At 49.6% G+C, this 13,717-nt stretch overlaps 1 protein-coding gene across 2 annotated transcripts in view; it reads right to left on the bottom strand.

The window, feature by feature from the left end:
- The window catches only part of Crispld2 (cysteine rich secretory protein LCCL domain containing 2), a 78,993-nt gene that overhangs the window by 15,692 nt on the left and 49,584 nt on the right, over positions 1-13,717 (bottom strand). For both annotated transcript variants that reach the window (XM_045159887.1, XM_045159888.1), the window contains exons 12-14: positions 9,843-9,915; positions 6,619-6,694; positions 1,647-1,780 (exon numbers count right to left, since the gene is read on the bottom strand). In XM_045159887.1, coding sequence (XP_045015822.1) covers positions 1,647-1,780; positions 6,619-6,694; positions 9,843-9,915 — 283 coding nt within the window. The remainder of the gene's footprint in view (positions 1-1,646; positions 1,781-6,618; positions 6,695-9,842; positions 9,916-13,717) is intronic.

Genomic DNA, 13,717 nt, shown 5'->3' with positions numbered 1-13,717 from the left:
AAGCCAGATACACAAGATGGTGCATGTGTCTACTTTGTTTGCAGCAGCTGGAGGCCCTGGTGTGCCCATTTTCTCTCTCTCATTCTCTCTCTCTCTTAATTAAAAAAAAACAAAGGTGGATAGCACCTGGAGATGACACCCAAGGTTGTCCTCTGACCTCCATGTAAGTATGTAGACTCACACACATGTATGCATGATGAAGGTGATGAGGGGCCCTGGTGGTGGACACCACTGTAAACTGACTGGTGTCCTAATAAGAAGAGACTGGGACACAGACATGCCACAGAGCCATGACCATGTGAAGACACCAGGGGACCATCTTCAACCTCACAGGAAACTGCCCATGCCCTGATCTTGGACCCATAGCCTCCAGCACCGTGAGGAAGTAGACAGCCTTTCCCCAGGGCATCCTATCTGGGTTAGCAGCCCAAGTAAACTAGCAAGACACCAAGCCCCCAACACTGTCCTCTCGGGGAAGTGCTGGGCCTCTCAGCGACCGTGAACTCTCAGGAGGAAACCCCAGGGTAGGAATGTCAGTCTTTGGACATCTGGGCTGTTGCTGTTTCTTCAGACAGCAGCGTGTGAGAATGCAGCCATGTGAAGCCAATGGTCCAGCCCTTCCAGACCATCATCCCAAAGCCTTGGAGGTCCAGTGAGTCACTGCTGTGGTAACAGTTGTGGTGTGTACCAGTGTTCCCCCAAAAGGGTGCTTATCACCATGGGATCAGACCCCCTCCCAGGAGAAAGAGACCTTAACCTCCCCCAGCCAGCCATCTCATACTATGACCACCCAAAGCGTTTCACACTGTAATTACCAAAGACATGGAGGAGACCTAAAGGACAGCTCTGGTACCATAAGAGACAAGCCAGAGCTGGCATAATCTTGGTTTCCCATCAGCTTGTCATCATCAGGCCCCATCTCAACAGATCCGGTCACCAAGTTGAGAGTAGGAGGCATCTCAGTTACTTGCAACCTCAAGCAGGTGTCAGTCACCTGCATCTATTGTCCCCACTTCACAGATGAGAAAACTGAGGCTCAGAGAGCACGTCTGCTAGGCTTAGCATGACCAGGCTAACCCTAAGCAGAGCCAGGTATCTGGACATCAGACATGGCCTGAGATTAAGAAACAAGACCATGTCACTGCATCTGTGTGCAGACTGTCACAGCTGGTCTGGCCTAATCAGTTAGATCCAGGCCAATGAGAGAGCCTGTCTCAGAAAAGGCAGACAGAATCTGAAGAATGATACCTGAGTCTGTCCTCTGATCTCATACACGTGCATGCCCCCTCTACATACCTGCACACATGAACATGCACAGAGTATACACATATTAAATGTTCTTACTTAGAAACCAAAAAGCTGAAAGTAAACAAGACCCCAGGCTTGACCTACATGCCATGGTGAGGAAGAACACTCGTCTACCCAGCTGTGGGTTCTGGGGTTTTTTGTTTGTTTTTCAATGTAGGGTCTCACGCTAGGCTAGGCTGACCTGGAATTCACTCCGTAGTCCCAAGCTAGCCTCAAATTCATAGCGATTCTCCTACCTCTGTCTTCCAAGGGCTGGTAATAAAGGCATGCACCACCACACCTGGCTCCAGCTGTGTTTTAAAGACTGATGGACTTCCAGGTCTGAACATAGGCCCTACCTCTCCGACTGCACCCCGTTCCTGAGTGAGCCCACGTAGGTCTTCTTTTTGTCCACAGGCATCACGTCCACATAACCACCAATCTCGTTGCTGATGACGCCCGCATGCACGGCTGCCTTACAGATGCTGGAAGTCTGCAACGACAAGAGGCAGTGGTCAGGGCTGGGGCCCAGACCCCTGGGTCAAGCTCGCCAAGTTCACCATCGCCTGGATCCTCATGGGAGCCACTGAACACAGCCCTAGGAAACACCTTGACCCCTACTGCCTCTAGCATTGGCCAGTGATCTGCTCCACAAATAAGTTTCAGGGTACCTACAATGTGTCAGCCTCTGGGGGACTCAGCAGGGACCAAATAAAGCCCCTGCTCCATGCCAGAGGGAGGCAGGAAGATAAATATACAAGGAATGACATGTGATAACCGGGTGGAGGGGCTGTTTTAGGAGAGTTGTCACGAGTGACCAAAAGGTACCAGGCCAGGCGTGGTGGCGCATGCCTTTAATCCCAGCACTAGGGGGGTAGAGGGAGAAGGATCGCCATGAGTTTGAGGCCACCCTGAGACTACATAGTGAATTCCAGGTCAGCCTGAGCTAGAGTGAGACACTACCTCAAAAAACGAAAACAAAAAAACAAAACAAAAAGGTACCAGTTGCAGCCACGGAAATATCTGTAAGTAGAGCATTCTACGTGAGGGAACAGCTCATGCTAAGGCCCCCGGGTAGGGGTGAACATTTCTCGGGGCAGGGTGGCTACAGTCACGATGAATCAGGAGACCGTGGACACAGGTAGGAACCCCTGTGCCGGGCAAGTTCTGGGGCTCAAGCTGTGGTGAGGGTACTATTTGCTAGACATCAGGTAGCTCAGGCCTGGGGCAAGGCCTCCATTTCACTGTTCATAAAGGTCTTCACTTATTCAGTAGAAGGTGGATCAGGGCGTGTTGTATCAAGGTGACCGATCCACATTTCTCAAAGCTGGACAGGCTCCTCCAGGGATGGGTAGATCTAGGTGGCCCTAGCCAAGGACCAGGTGATTTCAATGACCACTCAAGGTTGGAAGCTACAGTCACCTCCCTCTGGCCATGTCCATGACCATTTCCTCAGCTGTGTCAAACATGGCCCTGGCTTTATCAGCTTGGAGCGTGTCTCCATCTTTACTTTTTACAGTGCTGGAGATGGAACCCAGAGCCTTGCGTGTGCCAGCCAATACTCTTCTGAGCTGTGCTACCAAACAGTGGTCTCCATCTTCACTGCCCCTTGGGACCACCTACGGGGTCTTTCCACAATGATGATGTCCCGTTGCCCCAAACCCTCCCACCCTGCTGTGTCTGGTGGCTTTGGAGAGCCCCAGCCTCGCATTTTAACGGTCTCCCAGCAGAAGGTTCTGGGAGACACAGCTGGAGCTGGGCTGATCTGACTGGGCAGGAACCACCACTGCTCCTGAGGATCCTATATTTCTGGCTGTGACCGATGATGTCATTTAATGTAAAGGAGAGTGGGGGTGACCATTATTCCCACCTCTCGGGCCCACAAGCTGGGCTTGCTGATTCTATAACTTTGCCAAGACAACATAGGGATTGCAGATGCCAACCAAAGCCAGGTTGAGGGAGGGTTCTGCTTCTGTGGTCAGTAGGACAATGGTCCCCAAAGCTGACCACAGCCTAACACTCAGACCTGGGAATAGCCAAAGGGCTTCGCAGGTGGGATTAAGTTAAGGATCTTGAGGCTGGGAGATTACCTGGTTCATCCAGGGGGCCCAGTAGTGTTACAGGGTCCTGTAATCGGAGGCAGGGGTTGGAGTGTGACTGCACAGGACACCCCCAGCTCTGAAAGGGGAGTAAGAGGCTAGGAGTTGACATCACAAGTCTAAAGGGAGCTGCCACTAAGAGTCCTTGTCCACAGATGGAGCCTGAGGGTCAGGAGCCAAATGCCCTGCCCATGGTCAGAGTGAGGAGTAGGAATCTGAGGAACGAAAGGCGACTGTGCCCGCTAGGTGAGGTCCAGGGCACGGGGCACCGTGCACGGTAAGGGCGTGTGAACACACACTGCCAATGGCCAGCCAAAGGCAAACACCACTGTTGCCATCACCACGACTGAGAACACTCAAGGGACTGTCCTTGCCTGTTCGGGGATCCTCAAAAGCAGTCCCCAGCCAGCAGCAATCATGTCACTCAGGATTGGGTTGGAAATGCAGTTCTCCAGCTCCACCCAGGAACACTGAGTCAGAATGGCAGAGGGTGGGGCGGAGAGGACCTGTCAGAACAGGGGCTCCGCGAGATTCTGACACCCCACACCTGAGAGCTTATTGGAGCATCAGGGAACGGGAAAAGGAAATTGCAATTCAGGAGTCAAGGCTGGCCTGACATTCGCTTTGGTGAGTGCCCTGGCTGGGGCAAGCTTGGCCCCCTGACCCCGGCCCTCTGCCCGAGCCTGGCCAGACGCTCCTGCCCAGCTTGCCACAGAGGGAGCAGCTGCCAGGAAAGCACTTCTGTGAAGAGCAAGGCCCTGCGAGGTCTGAAGATGACGCTCCCAAAATAAATCCTAGCTAAACAGACATTTTCCAAGAGCAGCATCATTTCCCAGAACACAAAATGACCTAGAAACTGAGGCCAGCAAAGAGCCTCAGGGATGAGGAGGGCTTTCTTCCTCCCCCTCTCCTGCCTGCCACTCTCCCTCCAGCTTTCTAAACCTCTTCTTCCCTCCCTCCCCCCCATCTTTAGCATTGAATACTGCAGTGTCTTCATTTATTCCACAAACCCTGATTGAGTAATTACTGTGTGCCAAGCTCTGTCATAAGTGAGTGGCTGTAGACGCTGGAAAGCCTAGCAAGCAGCGGAGACCACGTCCAGGCTTTTCCCTACATCCCTGTCCACGTCAGTGCCATGGTGAGTGGGTGGCTTGAGGCATGTCACAGCAGAACAGGGAAAGGACAGACACCTTCTCGTTTGCCATGCTGCTATGTGACTTGGGTCAGGTTGTTCTAAGCCCTGGTTTTCTCCTTTGCAAAGTGGGGATAAGGATACCTAAACAAGGTGTTTTAATATTTTTTTATTTGACAGAGAAAGAGGGAGGAGAGGGTGGAGAGAGAGAGAGGGAGAGAGAGAGAGAATGAGCACCAGGGCCTCCAGCCACTGCAAACGAACTCCAGATGCATGCGTCCCCTTGTGCCTCTGGCTAACATGGGTCCTGGGGAATCGAACCTGGGTCCTTTGGCTTTGCAGGCAAACACCTAAAACAGTAAGCCATCCCTCCAGCCCTACAAGGTGTTTTAAAAGGACTTAACCATAGTAGGTATTGAACAGAAAGCAGTGTTATATTAGTACTTCCACAGAGCTTTCTGTGGGGAAAAAGGAGAGAGCCTGACCTTTGATTTCTAACTGTGTTCTTTTGATTTATATGGTTAGCATTGACGTTGTTTGATGCAAATGGATTTTATCTTCATGTCTCATCATCAGCTGTCTCTCCTGCCTTGTGCATGAGAACTGCTTGTCTTAACTAGTGCACTTCCACTTAAATTCCACTTCAATAGTGGAGTGAGTGTACAGCGCTAAGCAAGACACACATCTCTATCCCATGCTCCAAAGCTCGGAGACCACTGCAGAAGAGGCAGTGGAAAGAATGTAAGTGCCAAAAGAAGGGAGGACTGCTTACAATGCCGTCTTCCAGACACAAAGTGGCTGTGGTATTCATGAGCTCATAGTGCCTAACACTACCTACACAAGACCTGCTTAACAGGAGGAAAAAATGATGGCATCAAAATTAAAAAAAGAGTAGTAGGAAAGAGTAAAGGGGGCATTTTGGAGGGGGAAAGAAGAGTTGTGGGAGGCGCTTCTGCTCATGGTATATTGCCCATAGGTATAGAGGTGGTTAATATAAAGTTGAAAAAGAAGCAATATGGCTGCTTCTCTGTTTTACTGACTAAAGAAGTCTCACACATCATTTTCTTTTGAAATCATTTTAAAATCACAACCTGGAACATTCTTTTTTTAAGTTCTGGAAATGAAATCCAGGACCTTCTGTTAGGAAAACATTCTACCACTGAACTACAACCCCAGCCTATAATCTTTGTCTTTTAAGAGCAAAATTGACTTGACATCTTTACTGTAACAATCAATACATATTATTTTACTCTTCATAAAAGTTCTAACCTTTAATTTTGGCTAAACAGTTTTCCAGAAGAAAAGAAAAAGAAAGAAAGACTCATAAAAAGGAAAGTAAAACGTAGAGGAAAAAAAGCTTAGTCACAAAGGCTGCCTTGACCTTACAGCACAAAGTGACATGGCATTTACAGGAAGATGGGACAATTGAAGACATATGGAGGCAAAGATGGTGGTGGGGAGGGGAGAGGACAAGGATAAGAAAAGGTGGAGAGCTATACTAACTGCAGTCAAGTGATACTACATTGATCAGATGTTGGGGGTGTTAGGATTAGAAGGTTCCTTAGAGGAGACAACCCCAGCTCTGAGCCACTCCTCAGAGAGGAAAACAAGCTGGCAAGAGCATGCAAGCAGTTGGCAGCAGAGAGGGGACCACACTCGGTCTTCTGAGTCACCATGTCCTGAGCCTTGGACAAGCAGAGGGGATAGGTTGAGCTCTGGGGGGGTCCACATAAGAAAAGTCAGCTTCCATGACCAAGACAGGGAGGAACAACCGAGGACCAGTGTCAATATCACAGTTGTTTCATCAAATGAGCAAAGGGGTAATTGTATTTCTTTTTTCCTGTGTGCTTATAGCTGACAGTGTGCAAGGCAGGAAGAGTCCTGACCAGCATCCACAGAAGCACCCCATGGACACACTTGTCCTTGGATTCATAAGGACAAACAGGAGGAGTCCTGACGCATCCATGAATGAGATCACAGCTGTAGACACAGCCGAGTGACCTAAATTGAAACAGTGGCCCTGGTGCGAAATCTTGGGTTTCTGCTTACAGAACCCGGGGCTGGTTTCCGAGGTGGCCACTGAGAAGGCGGCATACTCACGTCTGCGTAGATGTTGGTTCCAAACACTGGGGCCCAGTAGGATGGCTCGTCTCTACAGTACGCAGGACAGTGGACTCTGGAAAACAAGACGTGTTTGTAGAAGGGGAGCCACCAGCAAGGAAAGACAACTTTTTGAGCTGATTCTCTGCGTGTGAACTTGAAGACTCAAATTCTTTCTAAAGGAAACCACCTTGCCATCTTGGTTTTTTTTTGTTGTTGTTGTTGTTGTTGTTGTTATTGTTGTTTTGTTAGTTTTTCCGAGGTAGGGTCTCACTCTAGCCCTGGCTGACCTGGAATTCACTATGTAATCTCAGGGTGGCCTTGAACTCACAGTGATCCTCCTACCTCTGCCTCCTGAGTTCTGGGATTAAAGGCATGCGCCTCCATGGCTGGCCATATTGTTTTTTTATAAATTGTTTTTGTTTGTTTTATTTTTATTTATTTGAGAGCGACAGAGAGAGAGAGAGAGAAATAGGCAGAGAGCAAGAGAGAGAATGGGTGCGCCAGGGCTTCCAGCCACTGCAAACAAACTCCAGATGCGTGCACCCCCTCGTGCATCTGGCTAACGTGGGTCCTCGGGAATCGAGCCTCGAACCAGGGTCCTTAGGCTTCATAGGTAAGCGCTTAACGGCTAAGCCATTTCTCCAGCCTTGGTCATATTGTTTTTTAAGAAAGACAATGGGGGAGGGGGACTAGAGATGAGCTCAGTAGCAGAGTATGAGCTAAGCTTGCAGGAAGCCCTGGCTTTACCCCCTTACTGCAGAAGGGAGGGGGGAAGGGAAAGAGGATGGGAGGAAGGGAGGAAGAGAGGAAAATTCTTTCACTTTAGCAATGGTAAACATGTATGTAGCACTTTTAAATGCTATACAATAAGACATGCAGAAACAAGAAAGCAAAAGGGAATAAAATCCCAAGAGAGCTGCATGTTGGGTCATGGGCCTCCCATACTTGGGTGTTGCCCAGGTTCTGCTGTGGGTATGGCAGATTATTATCAATAGACCTCTTTTCTATGTGGGAGAGGAAAGGGTGGAGGGTCCCCACCTCAGTGACTCACAGAATACTCTAGAAGAGAGCACTGATAACGTGAGGTGGGAAGGGCTGGGTCACCATGGCATCAGTGGCCACATCCCAACTGATGGCCCAGGGGATGAAGAGGGCGCCTCAAACTGGAAATGGGTGGGCCCCAGGTGGCTGGCGAGCACCACACCAGGAAGAAAGCATGAACCGCTGTGCTTAAGAAAAGGCCCTTTGTGTCTATCTGGAACACTTTACCACAGGCCAAGCCCAGGGACCAAGAAGCCAAGATGGCGGCTGGAAGCCACCTGGCCCTGAGACAGGCCGGATGCTTGGTGGGAAGAAAGCCAAAGCCAGGCAGCAGGAGTGAGGCAGTCCTTGGGGGAAAGGAACAGGGCCTGTGTGCCTAGACTTTTTTAAAAAAAGATTTGAGTCGAAGAACTCAAATTCTATTTCTCCTGGAATGTTACATTTGGACACTGTCCTGTGAAGGTTTTGTATTTATATTTTCTGACATTATTTCCTTCTGAGCACTCAAGTGGGCTGGAAGCTAGGGAGAGCACTCTGGGAGTGGCAGGCCCCAGCCTTCTGTCCCCACCCTCACCCTCCTGGACTCTCCCCTCAGCAGACCTGGGGGTTCTCCACCTGTTGTCCCTTCTAGAATCCACCATCTACAAGCCATGTGAAGGCTCCTGGGACACTACATCACCCAGCGTCCAAGGCAGCTGTATTTGCCCTCAGAGCACTTAGCCCAGGGCACAGGGGGCACCACGACATTTGCAACTACAGTGGGCTAAGTCAGAGAGCTTGATTTGACCCAAGGGCATCTTCGCTTTGCCATGTCTTCTGGTGGCTGAGGAACAGTGTATGACAAATAAGTGTGTCCACAGCTCAGGATGGCTGGCTCGTAGGACGCCTCTCTGCTGAGTCCAGGAAGGGGGCCATTTTCTGTGTCCCTTTGGGAACTTTACAGATATGTCACTAGGACACCCTTCATTTGGAGCTACGAGGTATCACCTTCTGAGAACCACAATGGCTAAGGCCCTGCTGCAGGGACAGAAGGCAGATTGTGGTTGTCCAGGGACGGGGACGGGCAACTGGCCACGGGGTCCTTTCTGGGATGATGACAATAGTCCTTATCTTTCTGCATCTAGCCTTATGTGGGTATTGGGGAATGGGACTCTGGTCATTAAGCTCTGCAGACAAGCACCTTAATCGCTGATCCATCTCCTCAGACCCCTGTGTTCTTTATCTTTGTGGTGACAGCAGCCTGCTGAGCATGTGTCACAACAAGCCAAGCCATCTCCCTCAGGGTGGATTTTACTCTGCACTTCAATAATGCTCGCTTTTTGAAAAAAGCCCCTTCTAGGGTTAGGAAGCAGTGAAACAAGGCCAGGTGGGTAGGTGACTGAGCAGTGGGCAGAGCACTTGGTGCGACAACCCGAGTTCAGCTCCCCAGAACCCTCGTGAAGCTGGACGCTATCACGGGAGCATCCGTAATCCCAGCACGCCTTGGGCAAGCAGGCAGGAGGAGACAGGAGAGTGTCCAGGAGTCCCCAGGCAGCTAGCCTGGGGAACCCCATGGTGAGCAAGTGGCCCGGCCTCACACAAGGGGGAAGGCGAGAACACACACCTGGGCTTGTCCTCGGACATCCACATATACAATGCGCCACGTGCACACTCACTGACGTGTGTATGTTATACACATAAATACACACAAAGGCAAAATAAATAAGATCAGACAAGAGCAAGACACAATAATCTCATTGGAAGGGGACAAGGAGAAGCAGCTTCTAGAACTTCCTGACTAGTCTGAGGCAGGAGGATGACATGCCTGAGGGCTTAGAGGGAAACAAGTCACTTTGACAAGGAGAACCCACTCCAGTGAGTGAAGGGGGCACTGCCACATCCTCAGTCATGTTTACCCAAGCAGGAGCACAGCCCCGGGGGGCACTACTCTCTCCATCTGCTGAGGTTCTGGAGTCTTTGCCGACCCCAGGACAATGAATGCTCCTCACTCACCTTGCTGGATCAAGAGTGGGGGCCTACCGGGGAAGAGCTAGAGGCTCCCTGACTTTCAGTGCAGAAAGCCTGACTTCTGGGCACAACACAGCATGGAGCCTTCCTCTCAGGCCCAGCGTAGGCAGAGTGGGACCGCAGCCAGAGCCCCTAACCCACAAGAGAGGAGCCCTGAGCCTCCCACAACTTACCTTGGGCAGTGGGTGACTGGCTTTTCAAAAGGACAGAGCTGAGCCACCGTGGTGTGGCAGTCCAAGTCTTGTTCTAAGAGTAGGAGACAAAGGGAAAGAGTCAGGTCCTGGGGTCCCGGACAGACACTCAGTGGGTGCTCCTACCCCACGCAGGCCACTTGGTGGGGGCAGACTCAAGGCAGAGTGTGTCTGTAGATGGGGTATCACCACCCCCCCCCCACACACACATTTGGTTTCTCCAGGGAACTAACCTAATCTTCACTCAACAGTGCCATTTGGTTTAGAAGCCTGTCCTCAAAGTTGTCACCTGTGAAATTCCTGGGGAATCTGGGCCTCAGAAAAGCTAAGGGACTTTGAAACCTCACAGGGTCCCATCTCATCACAGCCTCTGTCTCCCGTCTCTGAGCCCTGGAACCTGGAGACCTCATGGCCTGGGGACCCACCTCATCACAGCCCATGTCCCCATCTCTGACCTCTGAGAATCTAGCCTGCCAAGCACAGGCAGGTATCTCTGCCTGTCGTGGTCATTTGTGTTTAAGCAGCAGATCCCACACTGGCCATCTGTGGCCCATGACAGGCATTTTCATTCAGCCTTGATCCTCCTGCCTCAGTTTCCAGGGTGTTTGGATCACAAACATGGGCCACCAAGCCTATCAGGCTATTTCTTTTTTATTTTATTTTTTTTAATTTAAAATTTTTTTTTTATTTATTTGAGAGCAACAGACACAGAGAGAAAGACAGATAGAGGGAGAGAGAGAGAATGGGCGCGCCAGGGCTTCCAGCCTCTGCAAACGAACTCCAGACGCATGCGCCCCCTTGTACATCTGGCTAACGTGGGACCTGGGGAACCGAGCCTCGAACTGGGGTTCTTAGGCTTCACAGGCAAGTGCTTAACCGCTAAGCCATCTCTCCAGCCCATCAGGCTATTTCTTAAAGGACAGGACACAACAATATTTTCAGTTTTCTGGGTCCTGTTGTCTATGTGAGCACCATGCTGCTGCCTTAGTGGAAAGCAGTCACAAGTGATGTAAAAATGAATGAATGTGGTTGCATCCCAATAAAACATTACTGACAAACAAGCAATGGGAAGGTTTGGCCTATCGGCTAGCATCTGCCAGCCTCAGCTAGTCTGTCACTGGCCAGCCCATAGGTTCTGCAGCTTCTCAGCAAAAGAAAGGGCTTTGTTCATAATGGCTATCTTTCACCAATATCACTTAGGTTATGCTGATATTTTTCAGATACTTTCAAAGATGTTTCTCAGCATTTCCAAATATTCTGAAACATATGGACATGCTTTTGGAAATGAGAAAACAAAGTCACAACTACATATTGTTGGTTATCTGTTTGTTTTCTGGCTGGTCCTTTGACATGGAGTCAGAGCCCAGGTGGGTCCCAAACTCACTATTAGCCATGATGACTTTGAATATCTGATGTTCCTGCCTCTACCAGCCTCATGCTAAGATGATGGGTGTGCACTACCACATCTGGCTTGTAATAGCACACAGCTTTAGGAAGGTAGCTAAGCAGATATTCCTGCCTCATGGGCAAGTGAGAAGAGCTGCTTTTCCCCAAGGGGAGGACACACCTGTAGGCAGGGGTGCTGTGTGGATATATCCCTGCCTGCTCCAGCTGATGCCAGGCACCATCAGCCTGGCCAGTTTGGGCACTGGTGGCTAGAGCCTGCTCTCCCATCCAGGCATCCTACCCTCCACACAAGTAAACATGAAGCAATATAAAAAGCTGGACCTGGGCTGGAGGGATGGCTTAGCAGTTAAGGAATTTACTTGCAAAGCCAATGGACCTTGGTTTGATTCCCCAGGACCCATTAGCCAGATGCACAAGGGGGCTCACGCATCTGGAGTTCATTTGCAGAGGCTGGAGGCCTTGGCATGCCCATTCTCTCACTCTCTCTTTTTTTCTGTCAAATAAATAAATAGATGAAAGAAAAAAAAATATATATATATATATATTGTTGTTGTTTGAGGTAAGGTCTTGCTCTAGCTCAGGCTGACCTATAATTAACTACCTACGTAGTCTCAGGGTGGCCTCGAACTCACAGCAATCCTCCTACCTCTACCTTCTGAGGGCTGGGATAAAAGGCGTACGCCACCATGCCTGGCTGAAAATAAAATATTTTTTTTAAAAAGCTGGACCACATACTTGGGCTACAAGGTCAATGAGAAACCTTGCTGGAGCTAAGCTGAAAATCTCTTCCATATAGACCAGCTGACAGAAAGCTGGGAAAAGCCACACTGCATGCAGTTCAATGGGAGAGAAAGAAATCACCAGTGGAGATACTCAACAGTGGCCACTGCAAGTCTTAAATTTGGCCATCCAGGCCAAATGAGCCAATGGGTGCAATAGTGGCATGTGTGTTATGGGGGAAACCAACCATCCTCTAATTGGACTGGCGGCCTGCTCCATGGGAAGAAATACATGCCTGATAGTGAAAACCTACAACAGGGCTAGTCATGAGCCCTAGGGGTGTAATGTCTGCTGCTGTCTGGCTAAATGTATATACTATGCTCACCAAACTTCCCAGTAAGCACTTCTCTTAAGGTTCATACCCATGTATTAATGCTACTCTCACTTTTGGTTAGAAACGCTTATCTTTTCAGATGGCAGTGATCTTGGGATGACTCAGAAGTTACCATGGTGCTGAGAAGTGACAGAGGCATGTTCAGCACTGAAATATCTCTATCAAATCTTCTAAAGCTCAGGGTCCATTGTGGAAGAGGTGGCAGAAAGAACACAAGAGCCAAAGGAAGAGTAGGACTCTTTACAACATGCTCCTCCAGATACAAAATAGCCTGGATATCCATGACCTCAGAGTGCCTGACACTATCTACACAAGACCATCATAATAGGAAAAAAAGATCATGGCATCAAAATAAAAGAGAGATGGTTGAGAGGGGGAGGGGATATGATGGAGAGTGGAGTCTCAAAGGGGAAAGTGGAGGGGGGATGGAGGGAATTACCATGGGTTATTGTCTACAATTATGGAAGTTGTCAATAAAAAAAAATTAGGGCTGGAGGGATGGCTTAGCAGTTAAGGCGCTTGCCTGCAAAGCCAAAGGAACCTGGTTAGATTCCCCAGGACCCACAGAAGCAAGATGCACAAGGTGGCACATGTGTCTGGAGTTCATTTGCAGAGGCTGGAGGCCCTGATACACCCATTCCCTTGCTCTCTACTCTCTCTGCCTCTTTCTCTCTGTCAAATAAGTAAATAAAAATAAAATATTTAAACAATAAATTAATAATAAAAAGTTTTAAAATACAACATAAAATAAAAAGCTGGACCAGAGGACCTGGGGAGATGGCTCACTTGCTTCCCAAGTCTGCTGACTGGAACTCAAATCCCTAGCACTCAAGTAAAGCTGGACAAGCAGTCGTCTATAATCCCAGTGCGCTTGGAGCAATGGGAGGTGGAGTCAGGATTGTCCTGAGGCTCAGATCAGCTACATAGGCCTTCCTAGCAGCAGAAAGAAGAAATGGAGGTACTCCGGGCTGGTGAGAAGCATGGCATGTTTGGGTCTGTTTGCTCCAGAAGGCAGCGGGAACCGAGGACAACCAAAATCTACCAACATGACAAGAATAGCTAGCTGACTCCCTGCCAGTGGATGAGCCAGCCCTCACACGCAGCCAGGGCCCAGGTGAGCCCACAGAGGAACTGGAGAGAAGAGCAAGAGCACTGCTTCCATGGCAAGCCTGACAACCTGGGCCAGGGTGATGGAGACAAACCCTGAGGACATTCAAAATGCACCAGAGCAGAAATCCAGAAGCTGCTGAGAGCTCAACACTAAGGTAGAATTAAAACACACCCACCAAGGGAATTTTGTGGAAAAAAGGACAGAAAGATTGTAAGAACCACAGGA

Source organism: Jaculus jaculus, chromosome 1 (assembly GCF_020740685.1).
Source record: "Jaculus jaculus isolate mJacJac1 chromosome 1, mJacJac1.mat.Y.cur, whole genome shotgun sequence".
In the NCBI taxonomy this organism is placed as follows: domain Eukaryota; kingdom Metazoa; phylum Chordata; class Mammalia; order Rodentia; family Dipodidae; genus Jaculus; species Jaculus jaculus.
This window is presented reverse-complemented; position numbering and strand designations above follow the sequence as displayed.